At 50.5% G+C, this 25,898-nt stretch overlaps 2 protein-coding genes across 5 annotated transcripts; both read right to left on the bottom strand.

Annotated features, from left to right (window-relative positions):
• Window positions 1–4,938: 4,938 nt before the first annotated feature.
• IL9R (interleukin 9 receptor) lies at window positions 4,939–16,633 on the bottom strand. Of its 4 annotated transcripts, none has more exons than XM_042972146.1 (9): window positions 16,086–16,633; window positions 12,238–12,366; window positions 11,818–11,929; window positions 11,509–11,687; window positions 10,851–10,996; window positions 10,245–10,452; window positions 9,646–9,751; window positions 8,529–8,613; window positions 4,939–6,992 (listed from the first exon to the last, which is right to left on the bottom strand). In XM_042972146.1, exons 1-9 carry the CDS (start codon window positions 16,111–16,113, stop codon window positions 6,492–6,494), a joined length of 1,494 nt encoding a protein of 497 aa, XP_042828080.1. In that variant the 5' UTR covers window positions 16,114–16,633; the 3' UTR covers window positions 4,939–6,491. The 4 variants fall into 4 exon arrangements, with proteins under 4 accessions (XP_042828080.1, XP_007096726.2, XP_007096721.2 ...); XM_007096664.3 differs by having other exon boundaries at window positions 12,238–12,351; XM_007096659.3 differs by lacking the exon at window positions 16,086–16,633 and having other exon boundaries at window positions 12,238–12,405.
• A 4,839-nt stretch (window positions 16,634–21,472) lies between these two features.
• POLR3K (RNA polymerase III subunit K) lies at window positions 21,473–25,864 on the bottom strand. Its single transcript, XM_007096655.3, has 3 exons — window positions 25,615–25,864; window positions 24,151–24,238; window positions 21,473–22,040 (listed from the first exon to the last, which is right to left on the bottom strand). Exons 1-3 carry the CDS (start codon window positions 25,723–25,725, stop codon window positions 21,913–21,915), a joined length of 327 nt encoding a protein of 108 aa, XP_007096717.2. The 5' UTR covers window positions 25,726–25,864; the 3' UTR covers window positions 21,473–21,912.
• Between the last annotated feature and the right edge of the window lie 34 nt (window positions 25,865–25,898).

Genomic DNA, 25,898 nt, shown 5'->3' with positions numbered 1-25,898 from the left:
TTGACATATTTTCATAGTTCATCTAATGTAGGATGCCAGTGATTCCAAAATAAACATTTTAATTTTTTTTTTTAACGTTTATTTATCTTTGAGACAGAGAGAGACAGAGTATGAACGGGGGAGGGTCAGAGAGAGAGGGAGACACAGAATCCGAAGCAGGCTCCAGGCTCTGAGCTGTCAGCACAGAGCCCGATGCGGGGCTCGAACTCACGGACTGTGAGATTGTGACCTGAGCCGAAGTCGGACACCCAACCGACTGAGCCACCCAGGGGCCCCGGGGACTCAAAATAAACATTTTATGTACCATCACAAATGTGCTGCCAATTCAACTGTGAGTTTCCCAACAAAAGGAAAATAAAGTGATTGATGAGTTTACTTCCATTAAAGCCAGAAATTTTTAATTTTTAAAAGTTAATAATTTTAATTCAGTTTTGGTATAAATTATGTATTTAAACTTAAATAACGTGGGTTTTTTTTTAAGTTTCTTTATTTTGAAAGAGAGAGCACGTAAGCAGGGGAGGGGCAGAAAGAGAGGGAAAGAGAGATTCCCGGGCAGGCTCTGTGATGTCAGCCCAGAGCCTGGGCTTGAGCAAGGGCTCAAGCTCAGGAACCATGAGATCCTGACCTCAGCCGAAATCCCAAGTGCAACACTTACCCGACTTAGCCAACCAGGTGCCCCTAACACACCTACTTTTCAATGTGCATCCAACTGTGTCAACACCGGAACAGAGAGGACCCCGGACAGGCCCAGGGTGGCCAAGCGGCCGGCATCATGCACACCTGCTCCCGCCCTACAAGCATCTGCAGCGGGCCCTAGCACACCTGCAATTAGATGCTCCAGGTGCTGCTCCTCTCCAAGAACCACAACCTTCGCTCTACCCCCTCCCATACTCTCTCTCTTTCTCTCCCTCCCTCCCTCCCTCTCTCTCTCTATCTCAAAATTAATGAATAAACATTTAAAAATGGTACACACACATGTTTTCAAATGCAAACCTGTGAAAATTAAAGATCTACATAACCTTGGATTCAGTGATGAGTTTGTTTGGTTTTTTTTTTAATGTTTTTATTTTTGCGACAGAGAGAGACAGAGCATGAGCAGGGGAGGGGCAGAGAGAGAGGGAGACACAGAATCCGAAGCAGGCTCCAGGCTCTGAGCTGTCAGCACAGAGCCCGATGCGGGGCTCGAACCCACAGACTGTGAGATCATGACCTGAGCTGAAGTCGGATGCTTAACTGACTGAGCCACCCAGGCGCCCCAGTGATGAGTTTTTAAATAGAACACGAAAAGCCAGTCCATGAAAGAAAAAATTGCTGATGTTTACCATAGTAAAATGTAAACTATCTGCTCTGTGAAAGATCCACTAAAGAGAACAAAAAGAAAAGCCACAGATGGGGAGAAAATGTTTGCAAAACACATCTAAAAAAGGACGTTTATGCAAAATATACAAAGAAACTCCAAAATTGAAAAATGACCAACAACCCATAAATATGAGTAAAGATCTAAACACACCAAAGCAAACAAGATATACAGATGAGGGACGCTCAGTTGGTTGAGCGTCCAACTCTTAATTTCAGCTCATGTCATGATCTCAGGGTTGTGGGATGGAGCCCTGCCTTGGGCTCCACACTATGCATGGAGCCTGCTTAAGATTCCTTCTCTCCCTCTCCCTTTGCTCCTCTCCCCCTCACCTCTTGCACACTACCTCTCTCTTTCTCTCTGTCTCAAATAAAAGCAATAATAAAAAATTTTTAAAGGATGCACAGATGAAAAATAAGCATACAGAATATTGCTCAACATTACTTGTCACGAGGGAAAAGCAAGTTAAAACAACAAGCAAGCGCTGCATATCTATAGAAGTGTCTAAAGTTTTGGGGCGCCTGGGTGTCTCAGTCGGTTAAGCGTCGGCCTCTTGGTTTCAGCTCAGGTCATGGTCTCGAGGTTCGTGAGTTCGAGCCCCACATTGGGCTCCACTCTGACAGTGCAGAGCCTGCTTGGTTCTCACCCTCTCTGCCCCTCCCCTGCTCGTGCTCTCTAAATCTCTCAAAATAAATAAACTTAAAAAATAAAAAAAGAAGAGGCTAAGGTCTGAAGAAAAACTAATAGCGATAGCAACAGGAACTTGAATTCGTTGCTGATGGAATGTATACTGGTACCGCCATTTTGGAAGACACTTTGGCAGTTATTTCCCAAACTAAACATAGTCTCACCATATAAGCCAATAATCACATTCATGGGTATCTGGACAAGTGCTCTGAAAACATGTTCAAGCAAAAACCAGCCTGCAGTTATGTACAGCATCTTTCTTCAAAAGGGCCAAATATTTTAACAAAACAGGATACCTTTCAACAGGTGAGTGAATAACCAAGAGAGATGCATGCATGCAATGGAATATTAGTCATCAACAGAAAGGAATGATCTATCGAGCAAGGCCAAGACAAGGATGAGGCTTACATGCATGCTACTGAGGAATAGAAGACAATCTGAATAAACAACACACTCTACGATCCCACTTGTATGACATGTGGGACAGGAAAAATTACAGACATGGTAGACCACAGTGACTGAGCGTCTTTTGGGGGCAAGTTGACCAGGAGAATGGGTTGATGAAAAGAGGTGCTGAAGGGCCAGGTGGGAGCGTTCGCCTCTGCTTGGTGAGATCTGCTTGGTGCGTGTGAGCAAATCTGGTCTGAAGCAGCAGTGTCCGTGAGAAAAGTCCTTCTCGCTCCAGGGGGCAAAGGTCTTCCTCCATCACAGGTGTCACTATTTCAGGACCAGTTCTTAGGGAAATTTCTTTGAGGGTGTGATAACAAAAATAACATAAAATTTCCTTTCATTACTTTTTATTTTTAAACATAGTAAAATATACATGACATAAAATTTACCACTTTCACCATTTTTAATTTATTTTTCTTATTTCTTTCATTTTAGAGAGAGTGTGTGAGTGGGGGAGAGGGGCAGAGGAAGAGAGAGAGAGAGAGAGAGAGAGAGAGAGAGAGAGAGAGAATATCCCAAGCAGGCTCCACACGAAGCTCAGAGCCCAACACACAGGGCTCGATCTCTGGGCGTGACTCTGGGATCACAACCTGAGCAGAAATCAAGAGTCAGACGCTCAACTGACTAAGCCATCCAGGAGCCCTTCACCACTTTTTTAATGTTTCTTTATTCATCTTGAGAGAGAGAGTGTGGGGGAGTGAGGGCGATGGGCAGAGGGAGAGGGGGAGAGAGAGAGAGAGAGAGAGAGAGAGAGAGAGAGAGAGAGCGAGCCCCAAGCAGGCTCCCTGCCCAGTGCCATGATCTCAGCCGAAATCAAGAGTCAGGTATTTAACCGACTGAATCACCCGGGTGGCCCATTTTCACCATTTTTAAATGAATATTCATAATGGTGAATAACCATCACCACTATCATTTTTCATTTCCATCAGCAATGCACGACAGTTTTCACTTCTTCACATCCTCACCGAAACTAGCTTCCAATTTTTAGATAACAGCCATTCTAATGGGTGTGAAGTGGCAACTCAGTGTGGTTTTCATTTTCATTTTTCTGATGTCTAAAGATGTTAGGCATAATTTTATGTGTTTATTGGGGTTGGATTAGGCAATAATCTATTGTGTATGACACCAAATAACACGCAGAATGTCAGAAAATATTTGCAAATGGAATATCTGATATGAGTTTAGTGTCCAGAATAAAGAAAGAGCTCCTACAACAGCACAGGGACAAGCAACCCGATTAAAAAACAGGCAAAGGACCTGAACAAGCTTGTCTCCAAAGAAAATACACAAGTAACACATGAAAAGATACTCAACATCACCAGCCATCAGGGAAATGCAAGTCAAAATCATGCAGAGGTACCACTTTGTACCCATCAGAAGAGCAACTTAAAAAAAAAAAAAAAAAAAAGGACACTACCAATAGTTGGTGAGGACATGTAGCAATTGGAACCGGAGTACATTACCGATGTAAAATGTTGAAGTCACTGTGGAGAACAGTTCAGTGGTTCCTCAAAAAGTCTAAACATAGTTAACACGATCTAGCAATTCCACTCCAAGAAATATACACAAAAACATAGACAACGGGTATAGGAACAAAAACTTGCACACGGATGTTCACAGCAGTACTGTTCACAACAGTGAAAGAGTGGAAACAACCCAAATGCCCTCCAGAAGGATGAACGAACTACATGTGGTCTACCCACACAATGGAGTAATATTTGGCCACAATAAGGACTGAGGTGCCCATTCTCTAAAGTGGATAAACCTCAGGGCGCCTGGGTGGCGCAGTCGGTTAAGCGTCCGACTTCAGCCAGGTCACGATCTCGCGGTCCGTGAGTTCGAGCCCCGCGTCAGGCTCTGGGCTGATGGCTCGGAGCCTGGAGCCTGTTTCCGATTCTGTGTCTCCCTCTCTCTCTGCCCCTCCCCCGTTCATGCTCTGTCTCTCTCTGTCCCAAAAATTAAAAAAAAAAAAATAAATAAATAACGTTGGAAAAAAAATAATAAAGTGGATAAACCTCAGAAACACTATGCTGAGGGAAAAGGCTGTGCAGAAAGTCACATATTATATGACTATATTTATACAAAGTGTCCAGAATAGGCAAAGCCACAGAGACGGGAAGCAGGCAAAGAGCTGCACAGGGCACAGTGTGGGGGGTGCGGGGGGACCGCTTAATAGGAAGGGGATTTCCTTTGAGAGTGATGACAGTTGGGCAATATTATGCATGTACTAACTGTCACTGAATTGAACACTTTAGAAGAGTTACGTTTAGATTATGTGAATTTCACCACATTGAAAATTAAAGAAAGAGGGCCACCTGGCTGTCTCAGTCTCTGGAGCATGCGAATCTTGATCTTGGAGTTATGGGTTCTAGCCCTACGTTGGGTGCAGAGATTACTTAAAAATAAAAAATCTTTTAGAAAGAAAGAAAGAAAGAAAGAAAGAAAGAAAGAAAGAAAGAAAGAGAAGCCACTGTGCATCCTCCCTCGCCAGGGAGAGTCCCCTTCCCTCACTGCTCTCAGCCTGGCTTTCCAGACCCTCTGCAGCCCAGCCGGCCAAATTTTGGACATCTGAGCTCCAGCCCACGCCGTGAGGCCAATCCCTCAAACCACCAGCTGTGTGAGGGCTCCAGCTGCCAGCCGCCTGCTCTCTGACTCCTTCAGTGCCCAGCGCTCGGCGACTTCCTCATCCCAAGGTCTTCAAACCTTGCTCTGCTGGAAACCGGATCACAGCACAAGCGTCCAAGGGTCATCTCGTCACAAAAAAGGGACACGCGTTTTCTGGGCACCAAGATATGCAGGCAGCTTGCTCGGGTGAACTCACAGCAACACTTACAAGGTACTGTTAGTCCCACAGGCTGAAGGGGCAGGAGTGTCTCGTGTACCGTCACACAGCCTCTAAGGCTGCACACTCCCAAAGCCAGGCCACCGAGAGAAGATGTGTGACTCACAGGAACGATGTCTCCGGCCACGCACAAGAGGCATCCCCGCTGTGGGGGTCACTCGTCATATGCAGGTGGCCCAGGTTCCCTGTGAAGCCACAGAAGCCACGCGGATGCTGCTATAATAATACCCCAGGCCAGGGCTCCCCAAGGGGCGGGTGATTCATGCTATTTTTTCTATCCTTGGTTAGAGCTGAACATGCCTACACCTCACTTCCGTCCACACCCCTCCTCTCTCTACACGCTAAAAATACATTCTGGGTCCTGCCTCACCCCTTCTGACCATGATCTGGCTCAGCTGAGGCTCCCCACAAAACCCCAGGGGCCTCCGCAGGCACGCAGAGGGGAGGGGGATGCCTGTCTGAGGCAGAGGAAGCCTTTGCCTTTGGGAGCCTGGGTCCACAAGTGTTTGTTTGTTTGTTTGTTTGTTTTTCTGTACAGGCCTCAGGGGACACCAGAGACTCATGCAGAGGTGCCCTCTCTGGTCGGTCACCCAGAGAGGGACAGGTCTCCATTTGGATGCTAACTTCAAAATGTCAGCATCTCCAACCCCAGAAAACCCGAGAATAGACAGACCCCCCACCCCCTGCACTTCCTGTGGGCCCCTCTCCCAGTCAGCAGCAGTTTGAAACAACCACTGAATCCCTTTTAATCTCAGTAGCAGAGGTACCTCAGGGAGGCACAGAAAGACAACACTCCGCCCGGTCACAGCACCTCATCTGTGTCTGTTGGGTGCCGGCTGGCCCTTTAAGGGAGTGAGGGCAGAACAGGCTGCGGAGCCAACACCCCCACTCCTGTGAGGGACCAGGGTGGAGCCAGAAGGCAGGGAGGGAAGTGGCGAGCCCGGGAGTGGGAGCTGCGTGGTAGGATGCTGCGGGGAGGGGAGAGAGGAGGGGTTTTCGGCCTCCACCTGGACAGGATATCGGTGCAGGGGCTTCATTCTCAGAGACTTTAGTCCATTTTCCACATGATGCACATTATGCAGCTGGCCTCATCAGGGTTCTAAATCAAAGCCAGCGTCTGCAAAGGGTAGGAGCAAAGAAAGTGCCCTGAGGGCCTCATGCGACACATTCACCGGGGTCTTGCTCCTCTCTGTGACCAACTCCCACATAGGTCCCTCCTTGCGTGGCATCCAGGCTCTGCTGGTCACAGGAAAGGCCACAGGCCAAAGCCAGGCTGGGCCCAGAGCTCTGCGTGTTTCCTGGGAAGGTCGAGGGGTGGCACGCCCCGGGACAGCCCAAGGCACAGTAGTCACCACTGCTGCCCTCTGCCTGTGGGAGAGCTGGCCTGGTGGGGCTCCCAGGGACCCAGTCCTCCTGTGGCAGGTAGGCAGGTGGCTGCTCTCCCTGTGCCACACGACCTGCTAACAACACAGCCTCTGGGAGGCCAGGACGTGGGCCTTTCTCCTCTTCCTCCAGGACCACTGACTGCCAGGGATCCACCGGGCCATAGGTCAGCCACGCAATGGCCTCCTGGACACTAGACTCCGAGGCTCCTCTCAGGGAACTGACACAGTCCTGGCTCGGCAGCAGACCGGTTCTGTGGGCCCCTATCCAGGTCTAGAACAGAGCATGGGGGGTGGGGGGAAGGGCTCAGGCAGCACGTTCTGGACTCTGCCTGGAAGGAGCTTCCCCTGCTCCTCCAAGAAGCTCTCCAGACATCCCCACCCAGAGTCCAAGCAACGACTGTGCTTGGAACATGTTGTCTCACCCTCCATGTGCCAGCCCAGCCTCAGCACAGGACCCTGAGTCTCTTCAGGACCCTCAGTAATCCGTGCTGGTGACAGGTGTCGAGGACAGAGAGAACCCCTGGCCGCTGCTCTAGGCACTTCCATCAGCTACAGAGACTGGGCACCCCCTCTTGAACCCCCATCACGCACACACTGAGATGCTGTTGGAACCAGCACCTTTGGGCTAAGGGCAGCAGACCTGGACCCATCCGTGGAGCCACAGGAGGCCCCCACCTCCTACAGGAAAGTATTTCCTATGTGGGACCAGGAATCACCACCAAATGGACCACGCATACCTCACCCTCTGTTACTGCCCTGCTCCCTGGACAGCCGACCCATGGCTCCATATCACCACTGGAGGGTTCTAAATACCCTGGCTGGTGACATGGGTCTACAGAGGAGGGCTGGGTGCCCGCAGCCCAGAAGATACATTCCAGGGTGATGGAATCTGCCTTCGTGCCCAGACACCCCACGGGTCTTGACAGTGATGGCCACTGCCTGAGAAAAGGGGGTGGCCTCCACCAAGGACAAAACGCTCAGCTTTAAGCTTTGAGTTATACTTTTGGGCAACAATCTTGAGAACTGGGCTCCCTCTTTAATTTTCTTTTTTAAATTTTCTGGGCTCCCTTTTGAGAAACACAAGGACTAGGCAGAGGGAAACCCGGCAACGGCAAGGGGATCAGGGAAGAGCAGGTCCGAGGGCACCAGGAAGCATCACCTCCCGTCCACCACCCACAGTGGGGAACCTGAGACCACCTGCTGGGGCTGCTCCCTGCCCCCCTCCTGCCCAGCGAGGGGCAGGAGCCTCCAGGCCAGTGGGGGGCTGGGGGGGAGGGGGAGGTGTCTGATGCGACCCTCCAGGTAGTACTCACCGTGGCACCACAAAGAGACACGTGTGGAGTGTACTCAGTGCTCATGGTGCCAGCATGCTACCCAGGGGAACAGGAGAGGCCAGGCACTCCACAGTGGCCACCAGAGCGGTAGCCCATAGACCACCGAAGGCCCCAGGGATAGTATAAGCACCGGGTCCTCCCCGCAGAAACCTTCAGAGAAGAAGCGGGGACGAGACGTGTGGCAGCTGCAGACAGCACCGTTGTTTGCACCTTAAACTGACCATACGCCTCACAGGGGCTGCTACTCAGAAATGAAAAGAAACCCACAACAGAGAATAAAGCTAATTGTTCTGATGCATTTGAGACACAGCGTGTAAATGTAAACCGACTACATATACCAAAAAAAGCTGAAAGCACTGACAAAGGCCCCCATGCTAGCCCCCAACTCTCACCAGAAGTCCACATCTTTGTCGGGTCAGAATGTAGGCAAGCCCAGACTCTCCCTCAACCCCTGCCGTGAGCTGTGCACGCACCTGGAAGTCCCCATTGTGCACACTGTACAGGGACTGGAAGAAGGCCACTGGAGACGGCACGTTCTGGTAGAAGCTTCTCTTCACCCTGGGGCCAAGAGAGGACACCTGGAGGCCTATGCACGCCCGAGGAGGGCCCTTGGAGGCCCAGCTCCAGGAGGCATGATGTCCCCGCAGGAGCTTTGCTCTCTTCCAGCCAGAGGTGGCCCTGCTTCACCTGGGCTGCTGCCATTCTTACCTCTTGTTGGCTCCAAGCCCGACACTTGCCCCTGTGGCCTCCCTGCCTAAGGGCCCCATAGAACTGACTTATACCAAGACACGTGTCCTTTACAGGATGAGCTGTCATGGTGGGTTCAGGGCTACAAGGTGACCGCTTGTGTCCACAGCCCACAGAGGGAGCTGGCACCTTCGGGAACCACACTTGTGCTCCTGGCAGACAGGGGGCAGCTTCCTACCCCACCTGACTCCTCACTGAGCAACAGACCCACTGGCCCTGTCACGAGGATGTGGCACAGGGCTCCAACACAACAGGTCCCCAGCAGCCTCACCAGCCTCCCAGGGGAGGAAGTGGCCTCCCCAGCTCCCCACCTCAAGAGTCCCCAGTCCCACCTCATCTGACCCCTAGGTTTCTCTTCCTAAGACCTGGCAATTTCCTCCACTTTGCTCCCCCTCTGCTTCTCTCTCCTCCTTCTGGACACCACCACTGGCCTCCCAGCAGGTCCTCTCCATATCCTTGTACCCCCAAAATGTATTCTCAAAATATAAACCAGATCTTGTCACACACAGGTTCACACGCTTCAGGCATTTTCTTATGCTCCCAGGTCGAGCCTGGCCTTCACAGCCCCACCAAGCACCCGCTTCCTCACCTGGCAACTGAGGAACTCCCCCACAGGTCCAGCGCAGAGGGTTAAAAACCCCCCACCCCATCCAGGGCCAGAGGTTTGGCCCGGGATGCCCCACCTACCACACACCTACACACAGACATACTGACTCACATGCACACACATTGACATGCACACGGAAACTCACCCAGAGTCACATGAACACATTCATGCACACACGCGTGCGCACACACACACACACACACACACACACACACACACACACCTTGGCTACCGACCTGGGTGAAAGCTTGAACAGGAGGCAGGTCAGGCTGGTCAGTAGCAGAAAGACAGGTACAGCGACAAGGGTGCCGTCAGGCTGCCCCCGAGGTGATAACAGGGGGCCTGTGGGTAGGAAGGGCCCAGGGTCGTGAGCCTCCTTGGCACCAGGATGTTCCTTCCAGTCCACATGGCAAAGCACCCCTGGGAGTGCCCCGGGCCACAGTGGGAATTTTCTCATAGGCCACAGAGGTTTGCGTCATGCCTGCTAATGAATCACCTACCCCTGGGTCTCACCTCCTCCATCCGCAAGGTCATCGGTGTCAGCCACCCTTCCTAGCAGGTAACGCCCCAGCCCAGCCCTTCCTAGGGAGATGAGACCATGTCCAGCCTCCAGAGCCAGAAGCATAGGCCTGGTGGGCCACACTCACTCCCAGTGACAGACAATAACTATACTTTCCAAGAAGCCCAATGCTTGGCAAGTTAAAAATCTCAGATTTCCAGGGGAAGGTGGGTCAACCGGGGTATAACTGCCTCAGGGAGGAAGTTCCGGGGGGTGAAAAGGTGGGAGGGTGTGACAAACATGGGAAGGGAGGCGCTCTGGGAGGGAGACCCCCACCTCGGGCAGAGGTCTGGGGAGAGGGAAAGCACACGGGCTGGCTCCAGTCACTCCACTGGCCCGCATAGTGCTGTTCCTCCGCCAGGTCATCCTCCGGTGAGGCCATCTGGACGCGCAGCCTGGCCTCGTAGCTGGAACCAGGGTCCAACTCGATGGCTTCAAGCCTGAGCCAGGTCACCCCAAAAATGTGATCCCTGTGCTGGGCCTGCTGTGGGGTAGAGAACAGTTGTCATTTGCTGAGGGTGACAGGGTCCATCAGCCCTCAAGAACACACATGCACACACACAACCACACACACAGGCACACACACAGGCACATGTACACACACTGACACTCATCTACCCCCATGTGTGCTTGCACACACAAACACGCTCGCTACACTCACACACTCATATATATATAGGCATACCCGGTGCTCATCACACATATAAAGACACATATTCACGTACACACAGGTACACTCACATACAAATGCACATGTGCACAGTCACACTCCTGACTCTGGCCACCTCCCCTCCTCATTATTCCAAGTTGACATCTCCCGAGTGGCCCTTGGCTGCCGCTCCCAGAAGAGAGAGGCCCCTGGAGTAGTCAGCCCAGCGTTACCTCCCAGGTCTCCCCCTGCCTCTTGAAGGCCAGCTCATAGCTGAGCATGGAGATCAGAGGCTCCAAAGCAGGACTGACGCTCCAGGTCAGGACACAGTAGTCAGAGCTGACATTGCTCTGCAAATCAGAGGGAGGGTCCAGCTTCACTGAAACAGAATGAGGCCACGTGAGGGTGTGCGTGTCAGCATGCCCAGCACCGGGGGTCTGAAAAATGCTGGGGGCAGGGAATGGTCAAGGCCCTTCCAGACAAGGGGCCTCACTGGGAGGCAGGTCTCCATCTCCTCCCTGCTGCTGTCTCCCAGTGAGGCCTCAGGTGGGACGAGATGACAGTGAGTTCCTACGGCCCCTGCAGCCATAAGCTTCCCAGGGTCTTACCGGACTTCTTCCTACTGTGACTGAAGTGTATTTCAAGTGACTCAAGTTGTACCCTTGCCCCAACTTACGGCCCTGAGTCTTCGTCCTCCTCCTGAACCCTACCTCTCCACTAACCAGTGGGCCCCTCCCTCCCAGGGGCCCTGCTCGCTCATAGCCCTGGGTGTCTCTTAGCAGGGACAGAGAGCACCCACTGAGCCATGGAGGTTAAGGGCAATGGGACCCTGCCCCCAATCCCCATGAAGCCAGGATGTTCCCCACCAGAGCACCCTACCCCAGGCCTCACCATGTCTCCGGGGCAGGTACTGTGGGTCCACCAGGCTGACCTGCTCCTTCCCAGAGACGTAACGGTGGAAAGTGATGGTGAAGTTGTCAGAAGGCACAAGCACCTCCTCAGGTGGCAGCACCAGAGTGCACTCGCTGGCCCGGAAGACACATCTGTGACTGCTGCCCACGGCGTGGTTGCTGGAAAGGGTATATGTCGCCACCAAGGGGCCACTGCACCAGCCCAGCCCCTACTGCTGCTATCATGGGGACCCATTCTCACCACTGGCCCCTGTCCCCTGCCCAGGTGGGCCTGGCCCTCCAGCCTCACCTGGTAAAGAGGAGCCAGGGACTGGGGCCCTGACCCAGCTCTACAGCAGACCAGTGGCAGTCGATCCTTAGGATGTTGTTGTTGAGGCAGATGAAAGATCCAGCCCCGAGCCCTGGGAACAGTGACGTTTGGGAGCTCACGACGGCTGCTTCAGGGCAGGATTAGTACCTAGCAGCTGACACTCTGACAGGGCAGTCCCCTGAGAATGATCCCAAGACAATGCATCAAGGGCAGGGCTGGGAGGTGATGAGCTCTGACCCATGGTGCATGGGTGGGAATGAAGTCCAGGTTGGTCCCTGGAGGACAGCCCCAAGCACAGTTCGAGCCAAAGCCTTCGCTGTGGAGTGAGACAGATGACAGCCCTGCCCCCCAAGCCCTCCACCCCCTGGCCTCACACAGACACCAGTGCCCAGCCCTCACCTCCTCCTTCCCCGTGGATGGAGACTCCCAAGCCAACCCAAGGGCTGATGCACGTGCAGATCAGGAGCCAGGTACTCAACTCCCGCATCAGGGCCTCAGTCTCCAAGGTCCATCCTGCAAGGAACTGGGCTGAGAGCACCCCCCTGGGGACAGTCACCATGAGGGCTGCTCTCTGTGGAGAGAACCCCCCTGATAGGTGCTCACCGTGAGGGCTCCCCCTGTGAGGTATGCTCCCCATGAGGTCCACTGCCTATGGAGCGTGCTCCTCACTGACAGCTCTGAGTAGGTCACCACCAATACCCTCACCATGTCCCATGACAGGGATTGGACACCACTGCCTGAGCTGCTCCCATAAGAAAATGAAGCTCAGAAAGATACATTGGACAGACCAAAGATTCGTGGCTACAGCATATAGCATGGTGCCCTCCAACCCAGATCTTCTGGTGGGTTCTGGACTCTGAACCAGCTATGTGTCCGAGTCTGCCTACACGTTTCTTCTCTGGGACAGGCGTCCTCTGCCAATACAGCCCCCTGTTGCTGGGCCCAGGTCCTGTCGTGCAAGGAAGGCAGGGTAAGGGTAACTTTGGGCCGACTGCGCAGCTTGCCTCATACACTTGAGTTCCCACAGCAGCCCTGTGAGGTAGAAAGACCGTCCCTACACACAGACAAGCAAGCTGAGTCCCAAGGAGGGGAAATGCCTTGCCCAGGGTCACACAGCCAACGTCTACACATCCTGTCTCCTTAAACAAAGACCCATCCCAATGTTCTGGCCCGGGATCAGGTAGGAGGATCGCAGTGGCGGGTCCTTGCAACAAAACTGCACTCCCTAAGCTCTGTCGATCGCATCCCTGTTTAGAAGGTGCCGGTCCTGCGAAGGAGAGCACCCCAAGAGAGGAGTGCCAGCCTGAGCAACAGGATCCCTGGGGGGACCAGGGGTAAGCTGGAGGCGGAGGGACTGGGTGTTCACAAGTGCCTGGGTGCTGGGAGGCTGTTGACTTCCTATCGCCCTATTTGTAGCTCCAGATGGTGCGCTGATAGTTCCTAAGCAGGAAGCAGGGCCAGCCTGGTTATGCAAGCCTGATGGGTGATAAGGAGGCAAAAAAGCAGCACAGACCACAGCACGTAAACCTTCGAGGAGCCTGCACACACGCAGGGGGGCAGACACCACCCCAACACCCCAGCAGCCCAGCCATGTACCCACAGGACTGACCCCTGTTAAGATCCATGCTCAGGAAGACCGCACCCTTTCCTAGCAAGCAGCGTCACCTAGCAGCACCAGCCACAGCATGGGAGGCTGTAGCGAGTTTACCGCCCCCCCCCCCCAGCGTCGGTCCCCTCCTGCACAGTGATTGGGTGGAGACGGGGGAGCAGCCGGACAACAGCCCGTGGCCAGGGTGTGTAGTGACAGGATCAGAGCGAGCATCGGGTCGGGGGGCCTGAGGCACAGCAGCCACTTCAAGCTGAAGAGCTAACCCAGGCCCCAGTGGAAGGAGCCCTCCGTCTATGCAGAATTGGGCCAGCCGGGCCAGACCATCCCAGATGGTTCGAGAGCACAGGGTGGGGTGGCTCCAAGCTCAACAGGCCCCAGAGCAGGGACAGCTGAGAGCTACCGGGGCCAGGACCCACCCTGTGGGAGCAGCGGAGACCTATGCAGGGCCACCTGGGGGGATGGTCCCTGCTTCTCCTCTGAGAACTCTTCCCACAGAGAAGGCTTCTGTCTCTACAAAGTGAGCTGGGCAGGGTGGCGTGCCGCCCCACACCTGGCACCTGGCACCTCTGTTCTTAGCATGTGTCCAGCCGGTTGCCACGAAAGCCCGGGCACCACTGGCCTCTGTCTCCTCTGGGCTACCCACGTCCTTGACAAACAGAAACTGGGCCGGGCAGTGTAGAAACCCCCATCCGCATACTCCGTGGTCCTGGAACAGGCACTGGGATGACACGAGGGAGATCTAATCACAGCTCAGACAACCCCGGACCATCTCACAGGATGGCTGTCAGAGCAGCAGGAGGGAAGCCAGTGTCTCTCCCTCGCGACAGTCTTGCCAGGGAGCGCGGCTGACGCCGGCACCCAGCCCTGCCCCTCCCCCATCAGATCTGCGGCCACCGCCTTCAGCCCACAAGCACTCTGGTCCCTTCTCAGGACACATCTCCTCCATGACCCTCCTCAGGGTCAAGTCCATGAGGTCGGCCCACTAGGGCCTCCCAGATTTCCTGCCCTGGTTTCCTGGCCCGCCACAAAGTTAAGGGCTGCCTTATAGCTGGACTCCTGCATCAGAACCTTCACACACTGCCACGAGGAAGTATGCTGCAGGGAAAGGTTTCCAGACAGACTCAGACCCTCACCTTCCCTGGCCCTCACACCCTGAGCACTCACCTGATGCCAGAGGAATCCCTGCCAGATGAGGGTGCCTGCAGACCATCCTCCAAGATGGCTTCATGCAGATTACTGCATCCCCTTAGTGTCCCCTCTTAAACAGTCTCTATTTTTATTTTTTTAAGTTTACTTATTTATTTATTTGGGGGGAGGGAGGGGGGAGAGAGAGAGCGAGCGAGAGAGCACGTGAGTGAGCGAGGGAGGGGCAGAGAGAGGGAGCGACAGAGAGAATCCCGAGCAGACTCCACACCCAGTACAGGCCCCAACATGGGGCTCCGTGTACCAACTGTGAGATCATTACCTGAGATAAAACCGACAGTCAGATGCTTAACCAACTGAGCCATCCGGGCTCCCAGACTATCTATATTTTTTTTAAAAAATGGAACTCACTCTAGGTCTCCCGCTGGTCTAATCCACCTCACACTGTCTCCTCTGCCCGACTTCCTTCCGTATCACATGCCCCTTCCTTCATGAAGCACTCCCCAAGCTCCCTAGGGTCTCTCTGGCCAGACCAGACGTGACAGAGCAAAGCCAGTCAGCTCATGACAGAAGCAGGGTAGCAGGTAGTGCTGTGGGAGCAGCTCAGAATAAGGGTGTCGATACAGTTCTCTTTGGGGGGCCTGGGGGTTAAAGGGAGAAAAACGATGCACCTTCTCTTCCTGCACGTGTTAACTGACCTCCTCTGCCCAGAGACTCCCTCATAGCACCTTTGCGGCCATGTCAGCAAAGCTCCCTGCTAAGCTGCCTCTTTACACAAGGCTCTTCCAGGGTGAGACACTGTCTGATTTATGTTGTGCCCCCTGCACCTAGCCCCAACAGGATAAGAAATGCATCCCGAATCTCCCTACAGACACTGACCTTGCCTTTAAATGGTGTTGATGCTTTGGGCCCCTGGGAGCAGGACTCTGGATGTTACTTGAGCACAGATCCTCATCTCCCCTTCTTCTGCTTGGCAGAGTTGATCCTCCTTCTGGAACCCCACCCTCACGTGCTGCCACCCATAGCTCCAAAGGGGCGATCCCAAGACCCTGGCTTCTCTTCTGCCCGAAGGCCCCCCAAGGGCATGGGGGTTTGAAGAGGTTTTGCCAGCCGCAGGGCCTGGTCTTCATCTCCACTCATGGCCATCGCAATCTCAGACCATCTGGCCCCAGAACCACCCCTCGCTGTTATTGAGGAAGCAAAGTCTTCCATACCTAAAACTCATCGTGACAAACTCAGATCCTTCCCTCTGCCCAATGGTACTCAGGCCAGGTAGTGAGAGCTGTCATTCTTCAGCAAATACTGCCAACATGCTGTCTCCTGGAGACATCCAAGACCAGGACACCCGAGGAGGTAAAACTAGGGCGATGCTCCCAACCGCTTCAAAGTCCATCCACAGGCTCCTCCCAGGGCCCAGGGATGGCCTGCTGTCTGCCACTCTCTGCCATCCACTCATGCTGACTTGAGTGTAGAGAAGTCCAAATCACAGACTCACCTTCCCAGATGCATCTGCTGGGTCCCATGGCAAGTCAGAGGGCCCCCCCCCCCCCACCAACCTCCAGACCTGGAGGTGACCGCTCCTGCGTTTGCAGCGAAGTCTCTCTGCCTGATTCAGGATATAACTGCAGTGAGCAGTGACGTGAGCCTCCCACGGCAGGCTGACACAGGCCGCCCACATCTGAAACCACGATGCAGATCAGAGCAGCTGTCCCAAGTGGGGTTGAGAGACAACTGCTACCACTAATCATAAACCCGGGAACTAGAAGGTGGGATGATCCTTCTTTCCCCATGACACCAAAGTTAGGCTTTGGTGATTCGACCTTTGATCGGTGGAGTGTCTGCTGCATTCCTCCCAAGAAACACCACTGGAGAGAATGTTAAACACAAAATTAATGTCTTCTCAGTTAAAGACAAACAAATGATACAAAAGAAAAGTAAAAACAAGACTCCCCTTTATTTCACCCCAGAGGGAGCCTCTGCGAGACGTTAGGCACAAGTCCTTCCAGACAAAGCTGAAGCTCAAACAAATGGACATTTTTAAAGATTTTTTATTTTCAATGTTTATTTATTTTTGAGAGAGAGAGAGAGATAGAGAGAGAGAGAGCGTGAGCAGGGGAGGGGCAGAGAGAGAGGGAGACACAGAATCCGAAGCAGGCTCCAGGCTCTGAGCTGTCAGCACAGAGCCCGACATGGGGCTCGAACCCACGAACTGAGAGATCATGACCCGAGCCAAAATGGATGCTTAACCGACTGAGCCACCCAGGACATTTTTAATGGATTCATACTGTGCTGAGCTTTGCAGGCTCTTTGTTCCTCTGGCTATTCTCAACATCCTTCTAGGTCAGCACATAAAAACCTTTCATATGCCTTTAAGGGTAGCACATGCCATGGCTCAATAATCCCGCTGATGGACCTGTGGATTGCTGCCTATATGTTTTTTATTTCTTGAGATACATACCATTATATTAATTTCCAGTGCACATATGCAACTTTAAACAAGGCAGTGAACAAGTCTGGGCACGGACCTTAACTCATCAGAATGAGTACTTCTATACAAATCATTGCTAGAGGTAAGGGGTGCCTGGGTGGCTCAATTGGTTAAGCGTCTGACTTCAGCTCAGGTCATGATCTCACGGTGTGTGGGTTCAAACGTCATGTCAGGCTCTGTGCTGACAGCCCAGAGCCTGGAGCTTGCTTTGGATTCTGTTGTCTCCCTCTCTCTCTACCCTTCCCCCGTTCATTCTCTCCCTCTCTCTCTCTCTCTCTCTCTCTCTCTCTCTCTCTCTCAAAAATAAATGAACACTAAAAAAAAAAATAAATAATAATGCTAGAGGTGGAACTGTGGGGTCTTAGGTTCAGCATTTAAAAATACTGACCCTGCCAAATGACATTCCAAAAACATACCAACTTCTACTCACAACAGAAATGTAAGAATGCCTGTCGCCAGCCGTGTACATTATCAATCTTTTAAATCTTTGCCTGTCTGATAGGCAAAGATACCTCAGGGTTGCTTTCATTTACACTTCACTGATTATTAGTGAAGATATGCATCTTTTCATTTACTTATCGGATCTGTGCTCCTTGGGGTACCAAATAAGGTCACAGTTCAACGTGCATGTGTATGCTCTGTGCATCAAAACATCTTGGGCAAGTTTCAGATACCCCAGAGCTACAGCTCTGGGGTCTGAGGACACCAGGACCCACAGAGAGATGAACTCAAAGGCTCCAGCTCACACAACACCTTAGGAACGGCCAGAAACATAAATCATACATCTTTCCACTTTAAAATTTAATCAGCTTGGCGCCCATCTTCCCTACGACAAGCACATATGTGTATATTGACTGAAGCTTCTCTAGTATCCTTAGAAAGAGAGCTTCCTTCTCTCTGTCAGGGTCCCTCTCTCACCTTGTTGAAACTAGGATTTGCTACCTTAAGTCCAGCAGACCACACCATCCACACCATGACCCCTAAGGTAGAGACCACAAAAGCTGGAAAGGGAGGAAATCCTGGAAGGAAAAAAACCTAGAGAGGAGAGCACCAAATTCTACATCTAAACTCTACATATGTACAGACAGACAGACATATATACACTATACCAAAATCTCTGGATGACCCTCCGAACTATATGTATACAGGCCAACTCTAAACAGCCCAGCTAAGGTTAAACAACCTGAACAGAAATTTCAGCGGCTGCCTATCTCAGAGACACAAAAGTTTACGCTCTGCTTTATATATAAATTAAAAAATCAACACTCTCCAGAGAAACATAACAGAATCTGGTATCTATGGTCTATATCATTCATAATTTCCAAGATGAATCCAAGAACATTAGACATAAGAACAGAATTACGTGATCCACACTTAAGAAGAAAGGTAATCAATGCACACAGACTCCCAGGACTAAATTGTTGGAAACAGCACAGGTTTTAAAGCAGCTACTCTAACTATGCTCGAAGATGTAAAGGAAAATATGGTTCCAACGGATAAACAGGAAATATGGGAGGAGAGACACACACTATAAAAAAGAACCACAAGGAAAGTATATGAGAAAAATACAGTATCTCATTTTTTTTTTATGACATTTGTTTTTGAGAGAGAGACACAGCACGAGCAGGGGAAGGGCAGAGAGAGAGGGAGACACAGAATCCGGAGCAAGCTCCAGGCTCTGAGCTGTCAGCACAGAGTCTGACGCGGGGCTCAAACTCACAAACCGTGAGATCATGACCTGAGCAGAAGTCAGACGCTTAACCGACTGAGCCACCCAAACGCCCCTCTCGTTTTGTATTATTATTCTTATCAATCTATCTATCTATCATTTACTTATTTTATTTTCGAGAGAGAATGCAAGTTCATGAGCAGGGGAGAGGGGCAGAGGGAGAGAGAGAATCTTAAGCACTGTCCACGCTGGCATGGAGCCTGACTTGGGGCTCAATCCCATGACCCTGGGATCATGACCTCAGCTGAAATCAAGAATCAGACACTCAGCCAACTGAGTCATTCAGGTGCCCCAAACACAGTAACTTAAATAAAAAGAATGCATCGTAACAGCGCAAAGTACTAGGAAAACAGGTAAGAGAGGACATCAGTCAAAGTCAACACAGTGCCCTTCTTGGATGACAGGAGGGAGCCAAGGAGAGTTCTGGAAAATCACTAGGATTAGTCAGAGTCCTAAATATGAAGCAGCCCTATATATTCTTTTTTTTCCTTAACCTAGTAGCAGTGCATCTCCATCATTACAAAACAAGAAAAGTGGACGCTGAATGTCACATTTTCAAGGCACAGTGTAGATTATTTCATCATCAATTGGATGGCAAAGGGCTGTTTATGATGCAATGACACCTCAGCCGGTCAACATTATCAGCCTAAGCACTAAGTCACTGGCACTATTCTCCATACACCACAGAGTTTCTTCAAAAAAACTAAATAAAAAAATGAAGCAACCATATTAAATTACTTAATGCCTCATTTGTTAACCAAGCCAGGAAAACCACTTTCTGACAATGACTTGCATTTAATTGCAGCAGCTGAAGAAGTCAGGTCCAGAGAAAATGAATTTAAGACTATAGGCGTTTTGGAAAACAGCTGTTCTAAAACCTAAGGACAATGAAAGCAACAGCAATAGTCAAACAAAAATGAGGCAAATGAGGGGCAGCAAGTTAGCTCAGTCAGTTAAACATCGGACTTTTGATCTTGGCTTGGGTCAGGATCTCACCATCATGAGATCAAGCCCCACGTCGGGCCTGACACTGGCAGCACGGGGCCTGCTTGGGATTCTCTCCCTCCCTCCCTCTCTGCCCCTCTCCCGCTCGCACGCTGTCTCTCAAAATCAATAAACTTAAAAAAAAATTTTTTAATGAGGAAAATGATTTGAAGTAATTTTCCTTGAATCATGATGAATCCACAGATGTTACTGATTCTGCTCAACTGTTTCTTCCACAAGTCAATGCCTCAGCACAGAGCTGAGAAGCAACTGAAGAATTAGCCTGTATGCATGGTCTGTGGAACAGCCCAACAACTGCAAACACGAATATTTTCAAAGTTGAGAAAACACTAATTCAGTAGAACACAGATTAGAACCTGCTAAAACGTAATACGGCAAATCCTTTGTGGAAACTGTGTCTCTCATCAGTATTGACTCTATTCAATCTACTGGTAACATCAACAGTTAACTTCATTTGCTCTCAGGCACTTAACCAGCTTTACCAGATGCATATTTGTAATCTACTTTGATGACAAGAAACGCTACCTTTGAACCCCAGTCAAGCAAAATGATACCCATTCTTTTCATCAGTAGACCACCATCATAAAATGCTGTACACAATTACTACGGTTACATTTTGAATTTAGTCTATAAAAAAGTTATGGAAGTTTCTTTTCCTAGATTTTGATTCTTGCCCCATGAAGTGTATTTACTATCTGGCCCTTTACAGAAAGAGTCTATAAACCCCTGAAATTGACAATCATTACCACCATTTTGCACATGACAAAATAAAGGCAGAGGTTCAGCGATTTGCTGAGGTCTCCCAGCTAAGCGGACATGCAGGCTAACATCAGAGCACACGATATTCACCACTGACCCGACAGCAAACACACAGAGAAGATCTGAGGAAATAAAACTGATGGCGTACGTAGGAGACACTAAAGGTACCACCCACGTTATAAACTCACATTGGTACAACCAGAACAAGCTGTTTTAGAATCTAACCAGAGACGATCGGCTCAGGACCTGACCTATGTGTCATGGCAAAAAGAAAACCATCGTGTCAAACTTAAAGCTTAATCACTTCTGGGAAAGATACCAACTCTCACAAAAAGTATAAATCTGTCTTGGAGGCATAAATTTATAGCTCATGATTTCACAAGTGAGACTTTATTATCAAGAGATTTGGAAGGGGTGCCTGGGTGACTCAGTTGAACATCCAACTCTTAATTTTGGCTCAAGGTCATGATCACGGTTTGTGAGATTGAGCCCCAAGTCAGGTTCCCTGCTGGGGATCCTCTCTCTGCCCCTCCCCAGTTCATGGCACGTGTGCTCGCTCTCTCTCTCTCTCTAAATAAACGAATAAACTTTAACAAAGGAAAAAAAAAGAGAGATTTGGAAAAATAATTAAGTCTGAGGTCCTGAGAAAGAAACTTATCCATCCACAAACTGCCATCCTGTCCCCATCTAGTCTGAGGTGTCCTTTTTCTTTTGCAAATGGAAAGATGAAAGAAAATATAAAGACGTTCTATCTAATACATTTACTGCAATCCTAGGAAACAAGAACAGATATGATACATGAAATCCATGTTACGAGCAATTTTGTGACCAGGAAAGCCCTAAGTATGGCAGCTGTTTGATGTCTACTTCTCAAGGCATTTAAAACACTGAAAAAGCAGTATTGGGTTTTCCATTTTAATTAAATATTCACAACAGATTGTGATTAAGTTTGCAATTAACAGTTAGGTACTTAGGGACATCTAATGTACTAAATTGTAAAACTTTTATCAGTTGTGCAAACAGGGTACATATCTCAGAGAGCTGGTGGTGAGAGAATACCAATTACCCAATTCATGTAAAAGATAAACCAACAGGACCACAGACAGAGTACACTACGTTATGGATACGCTTCCCCCCACAAACAAAATCTCCCTGGACATAAATGAGCTCACCTGCTCACTGGCAGATAAGCTAATTTGCTGACATCCTGGGCTGCTACCCTAAAAGGGTTAGCTTTCTGCCACACCAGCAAAAACTCAGGACCCAGTTCACACTCCCGACTGGGAATTTACCCTGGAGAACAAGGTGAGCAGACACTGACACAGCTGGGCCAGCCTGGCCCTAGTCCCTCCAGCGGTGTCCACACTGAGCATTGCAGCATTTGTAGAAAGTGGTCATTGGCTCATCTGCAGAGCGGGTCTGAAGCTGCATGAAATAGGCACGAGGATGCTCGCATTTCGGGCAGGACTCTGGCAACAAGAAAAAACAAGTGACTCACATTATTAAAAAAGATGATGTTAATGACCAAAACACACCGCTTAAGGGTAGGTGTTGTGGAAAGGCAGCAAAGACCCTCCTCCCGCTGCATTCATCTGGTACCCTTTGCCTAGGCTACCTTGTACCATGATTTAAGGCTACAGTTAGTGGCAACATTCCCCCTATGCTCTCACACCGAGGAAACTGAGGATACCTACGACTTGGAAAACACTCCTGCATCCTTCCGGGGGTCCCATTTTTCTTTTCTAATCTGGCTGAAGACTGGTTGGAAATGTAACATGAAAATTGACTCATGGCTACCATGTGCATTATGGGGTCCACTCCCTGAAGAATCGTCTGAGTGCATTTCCATCACCAGCGCCTTCTCATCTTCCCAGAGGAGCCCCCAGTGTATGATGAATCCACTTCCCCTTACGTTTAGGGATCCAGGGGCGCCTCAGGTCGTGATCTCACGGTTCGTGAGTTTGAGCCCTGGGTGGGGCTCTGTGCTGACAACACAGAGCCTGCTTGGGATTCTCTCTCTCCTTCTCTGTCTGCCCCTCCCCTATTCACACACACACACACTCTCTCTCTCTCTCTCTCTCAAAACAAATAAATAAACTTAAAAAAAAAAAAGACAATTTAGGGATCCCTTTTGGCAACAGTTCCTCAGGCTATTCTTATGAAGATCTCACCACACCCCCCACACCTGTGCAAAGTGCCTCGAGGCAAAGTTATTTCACTTTGAGAAACTGACCCTACTCTTCATAACACCTTCAAACACTCTCAAACACCATTTTGAACACTAGGTACATAATTCATCTCCTTTTGACGAATTCTGCCAATGCTAATTTTACCCTATCAAATTTGGATGTTCTTCCAGAGGGGAAAAAAAGATGGTACGAAGCAGGAGTTGGCTCTTCCTCCACTAAGTACAGGCGTGTCTAGGGCTCTCCTCTTTCCTTCCTTGCCCATGTTTACCTCCATCAGATATGAAACAAGACTTAAAAAAAGCACTTTACGGGAACCCTCTTGCACTGTTGGTGGGAATGCAAATTGGTGCGGCCGCTCTGGAAAACAGTGTGGAGGTTCCTCACAAAATTGAAAATAGACCTACCCTATGACCCAGCAATAGCACTGCTAGGAACTGACCCAAGGGATACAGGAGTGCTGACGCATAGGGGCACTTGTACCCCAAGGTTTATAGCAGCACTCTCAACAATAACCAAATGATGGAAAGAGCCTCAATGTCCATCAACCGATGAATGGATAAACAAATTGTGGTTTATATACACAATGGAGTACTACAGGGCAATGAGAAAGAACGAAATATGGCCCTTTGTAGCAACGTGGGTGGAACTGGAGAGTGTGATGCTAAGTGAAATAAGCCATACAGAGAAAGACAGATACGATATGTTTTCACTCTTATGTGGATCCTGAGAAACTTAACAGAAACCCATGGGGGAGGGAAAGGAAAAAAAAAAGAGGTTAGAGGGGAAGAGAGCCAAAGCATGAGAGACTCTTAAAAACTGAGAACAAACTGAGGGTTGATGGGGGGTGGGAGGGAGGGGAGGGTGGGTGATGGGTATTGAGCAGGGCACCTTTTGGGATGAGCACTGGGTGTCGTATGGAAACCAATTTGACAATAAATTTCATATATTGAAAAAAAAAAAAAAGCACTTTAAAGCTCTCGGGCACTAACTTTTAAAAATCGACACCAGAATTTTTTCCCTTAGGCTCTGACTTCTTCCAGTCCTGTCATTGTTGCTCTCATCACAGCTATGGAGTGTGTTGGAGTGTGTTGGATCGACTCACTGCACGCTCTCATAATCAGGGAATATGGAATAGCCCCAGAAAGGTCAAGAGAGCCCAGCAAGGTCATAAAACATGAAGCGGTCACTCTGAGACTCTAGTCTAGGTCTGGCCTATACTGTCTGTCTTAGCAACGAATTATTAAAGGAAAACATGAACACACTTTCTATTTTTAGAGGCTCACTTCCTCCAAGTGCATCACTGACTCGGCCATGTGGAAGTGTCACCGTAAGCAGCCTCAGCAGCCTCATCTCTCTCCACAGCTCAGTACCAGAAAAGGTTCCGTCTCACCTGCAGTAGAGTCAACATTCTCCCAGGCAGCTGCTCCACCAAGCACATCATCCACTTCTTTCAGCTTTGGGTATTTCCGATTTGTTACCTAACAAACAACAGCAAGTCTTCAGGCTCCAAGTAAGGGAACATTACAAACCCGGGTCACCAAACCATACCTGTCCTCAAGTGTCTCGCCAGACTTCCTTCAAGGCAGACTAGAGGGTTACTCAAAGAAAACAGTTTCTACTCTCACAGAGCAGGACTTGCCATCGGGATTTAGAGGATCCAGGCCTGGGATACCCCCCAAAAGAAGAGAAAGAGTCACTGGTGAGAAAAAAAAATCTCTGCGAGGACTGGATGACACGCCAGAGCAGGAAGGAAAACAGCACAGGTGGGATCTCACACTTCTACGGTACTACATAACCCAAAAAGAGAGAAACACGATAAAGCCAAAGCGTACCACTTGGCTGGGGAGCCCAGCCAGAGAGCTTTCAAAGCGGGTCACATTGGGCTTCCTTCCCAAGTTTTACCACCCATCCTTGAAATTTCAGGGTTACCTAAGAGTTCACTCTTCCCAGTTTCAGATCCTAAACTCCCACAACACAGCCCTGCGGCAGAGTAATACACAAACATTAGGAGGGAGGGCTCTGCTTCTGAAAAGTAAAAGCGTGCTAATAAATAAGGATGCTATTATCAAGGCAAAATAACAACTTACAATAGAGAGTGCCTTATTTCACTACATTCCAGGTTCACACCAGAGCATAACAGGGTACAAAACAAACATCATTGCTTTCCTTACACCTTATGTCTTAGTAGTGATAAAGCACCTAAGTTACAAAGTATATTAGAAGGCAAGGAGTCCGATGGATTAAAATAAAAAAGGGAAGGCGGACAAAATGGGGGGAGGAGCTGAAGTTTTAAACGCAGCAGTCACTTAAGACACGACCAACGAGTGGCATGGTCATCTAGGGAAAAAGTAAGCCGAGCAGAAGGCATGTGCAAAAGCCCGGGTAGCACGTGCGCAATGGGGGCTCCTCCAAGAGGCTGCTGTTGCTGGGGACGAAGAGTACATTAGGACGTGCCATCAGACTTGGAAGGTCGCGGGGAGGTGCTGGCGTCAGAGCCTACCCGGCCCTGGGAATGTGCGGGGGAGATACTGAGACTTTTCGAGCACAGGACGGACTTGATCTGACCTAAACGTTGACAGGATCACTCGGGCAGCTGCCGTGAATACAGTGAAGGGAACGCGCGCGCGGGCCTGAAGCCCGAGGGCGAGGTTAGGACTGCAACGCCAGGAGATGACTGGACGGAGCCCAAGGTGACGGCAGTGGGGCGGGACAAACAGCCGGATCAAGGTAGGGACCACAGGATCTGCATCCGACGGGAAGTGGCTGCGAGAGCAAGGGCGCATGAAGGCGGACTCGGGGCTGGTGGGAGGGGAAACGGGAGGCTCCCGGCTCGGCGCCGGCCTCTGGGCCCCACCTTGCGGGTGATGTTGTGCACGTAGGGGCAGGTGTTGCAGGCGAAGCGGTGGCAGCGCTGTCCCTCTTCCACGATTAGCCCATTCCCGCAACCCGGGCAGAAGAGCAGCATGGCGGCCGCCTAGGTCCCGCAAGCTACCGGCAACCCCCGCGGCCAGCCGCGGGGCACTGACACCAGGCCCGTCTCCAGCTCACATTGGTTCGGGAATCCGCCCCACCTCCCGGCCTGCCAACGGAAACGCCGATTTCGCGTTCCCAGGGAGCACTGCGGCGGGCCGCCTCGCG

This window comes from Panthera tigris, chromosome E3 (assembly GCF_018350195.1).
Source record: "Panthera tigris isolate Pti1 chromosome E3, P.tigris_Pti1_mat1.1, whole genome shotgun sequence".
In the NCBI taxonomy this organism is placed as follows: Eukaryota; Metazoa; Chordata; class Mammalia; order Carnivora; family Felidae; genus Panthera; species Panthera tigris.
This window is presented reverse-complemented; position numbering and strand designations above follow the sequence as displayed.

Excerpts from the sequence above, each read along its gene's own strand:
- IL9R (XM_007096659.3), bottom strand. The coding sequence starts at position 12,397 with ATGGTGACTGTCCCCAGGGGGGTGCTCTCAGCCCAGTTCCTTGCAGGA. Across the intron at positions 11,930-12,237 it reads CATCCACGGGGAAGGAGGAG|GGCTCGGGGCTGGATCTTTC; the intron begins GTGAGGGCTGGG and ends CACTGTTCCCAG. Across the intron at positions 8,614-9,645 it reads CTGTTCAAGCTTTCACCCAG|GGTGAAGAGAAGCTTCTACC; the intron begins GTCGGTAGCCAA and ends TCTTGGCCCCAG.
- POLR3K (XM_007096655.3), bottom strand. The coding sequence starts at position 25,725 with ATGCTGCTCTTCTGCCCGGGTTGCGGGAATGGGCTAATCGTGGAAGAG. Across the intron at positions 24,239-25,614 it reads TGCACAACATCACCCGCAAG|GTAACAAATCGGAAATACCC; the intron begins GTGGGGCCCAGA and ends GTTGTTTGTTAG. Across the intron at positions 22,041-24,150 it reads GAATGTTGACTCTACTGCAG|AGTCCTGCCCGAAATGCGAG; the intron begins GTGAGACGGAAC and ends TCTTGTTGCCAG.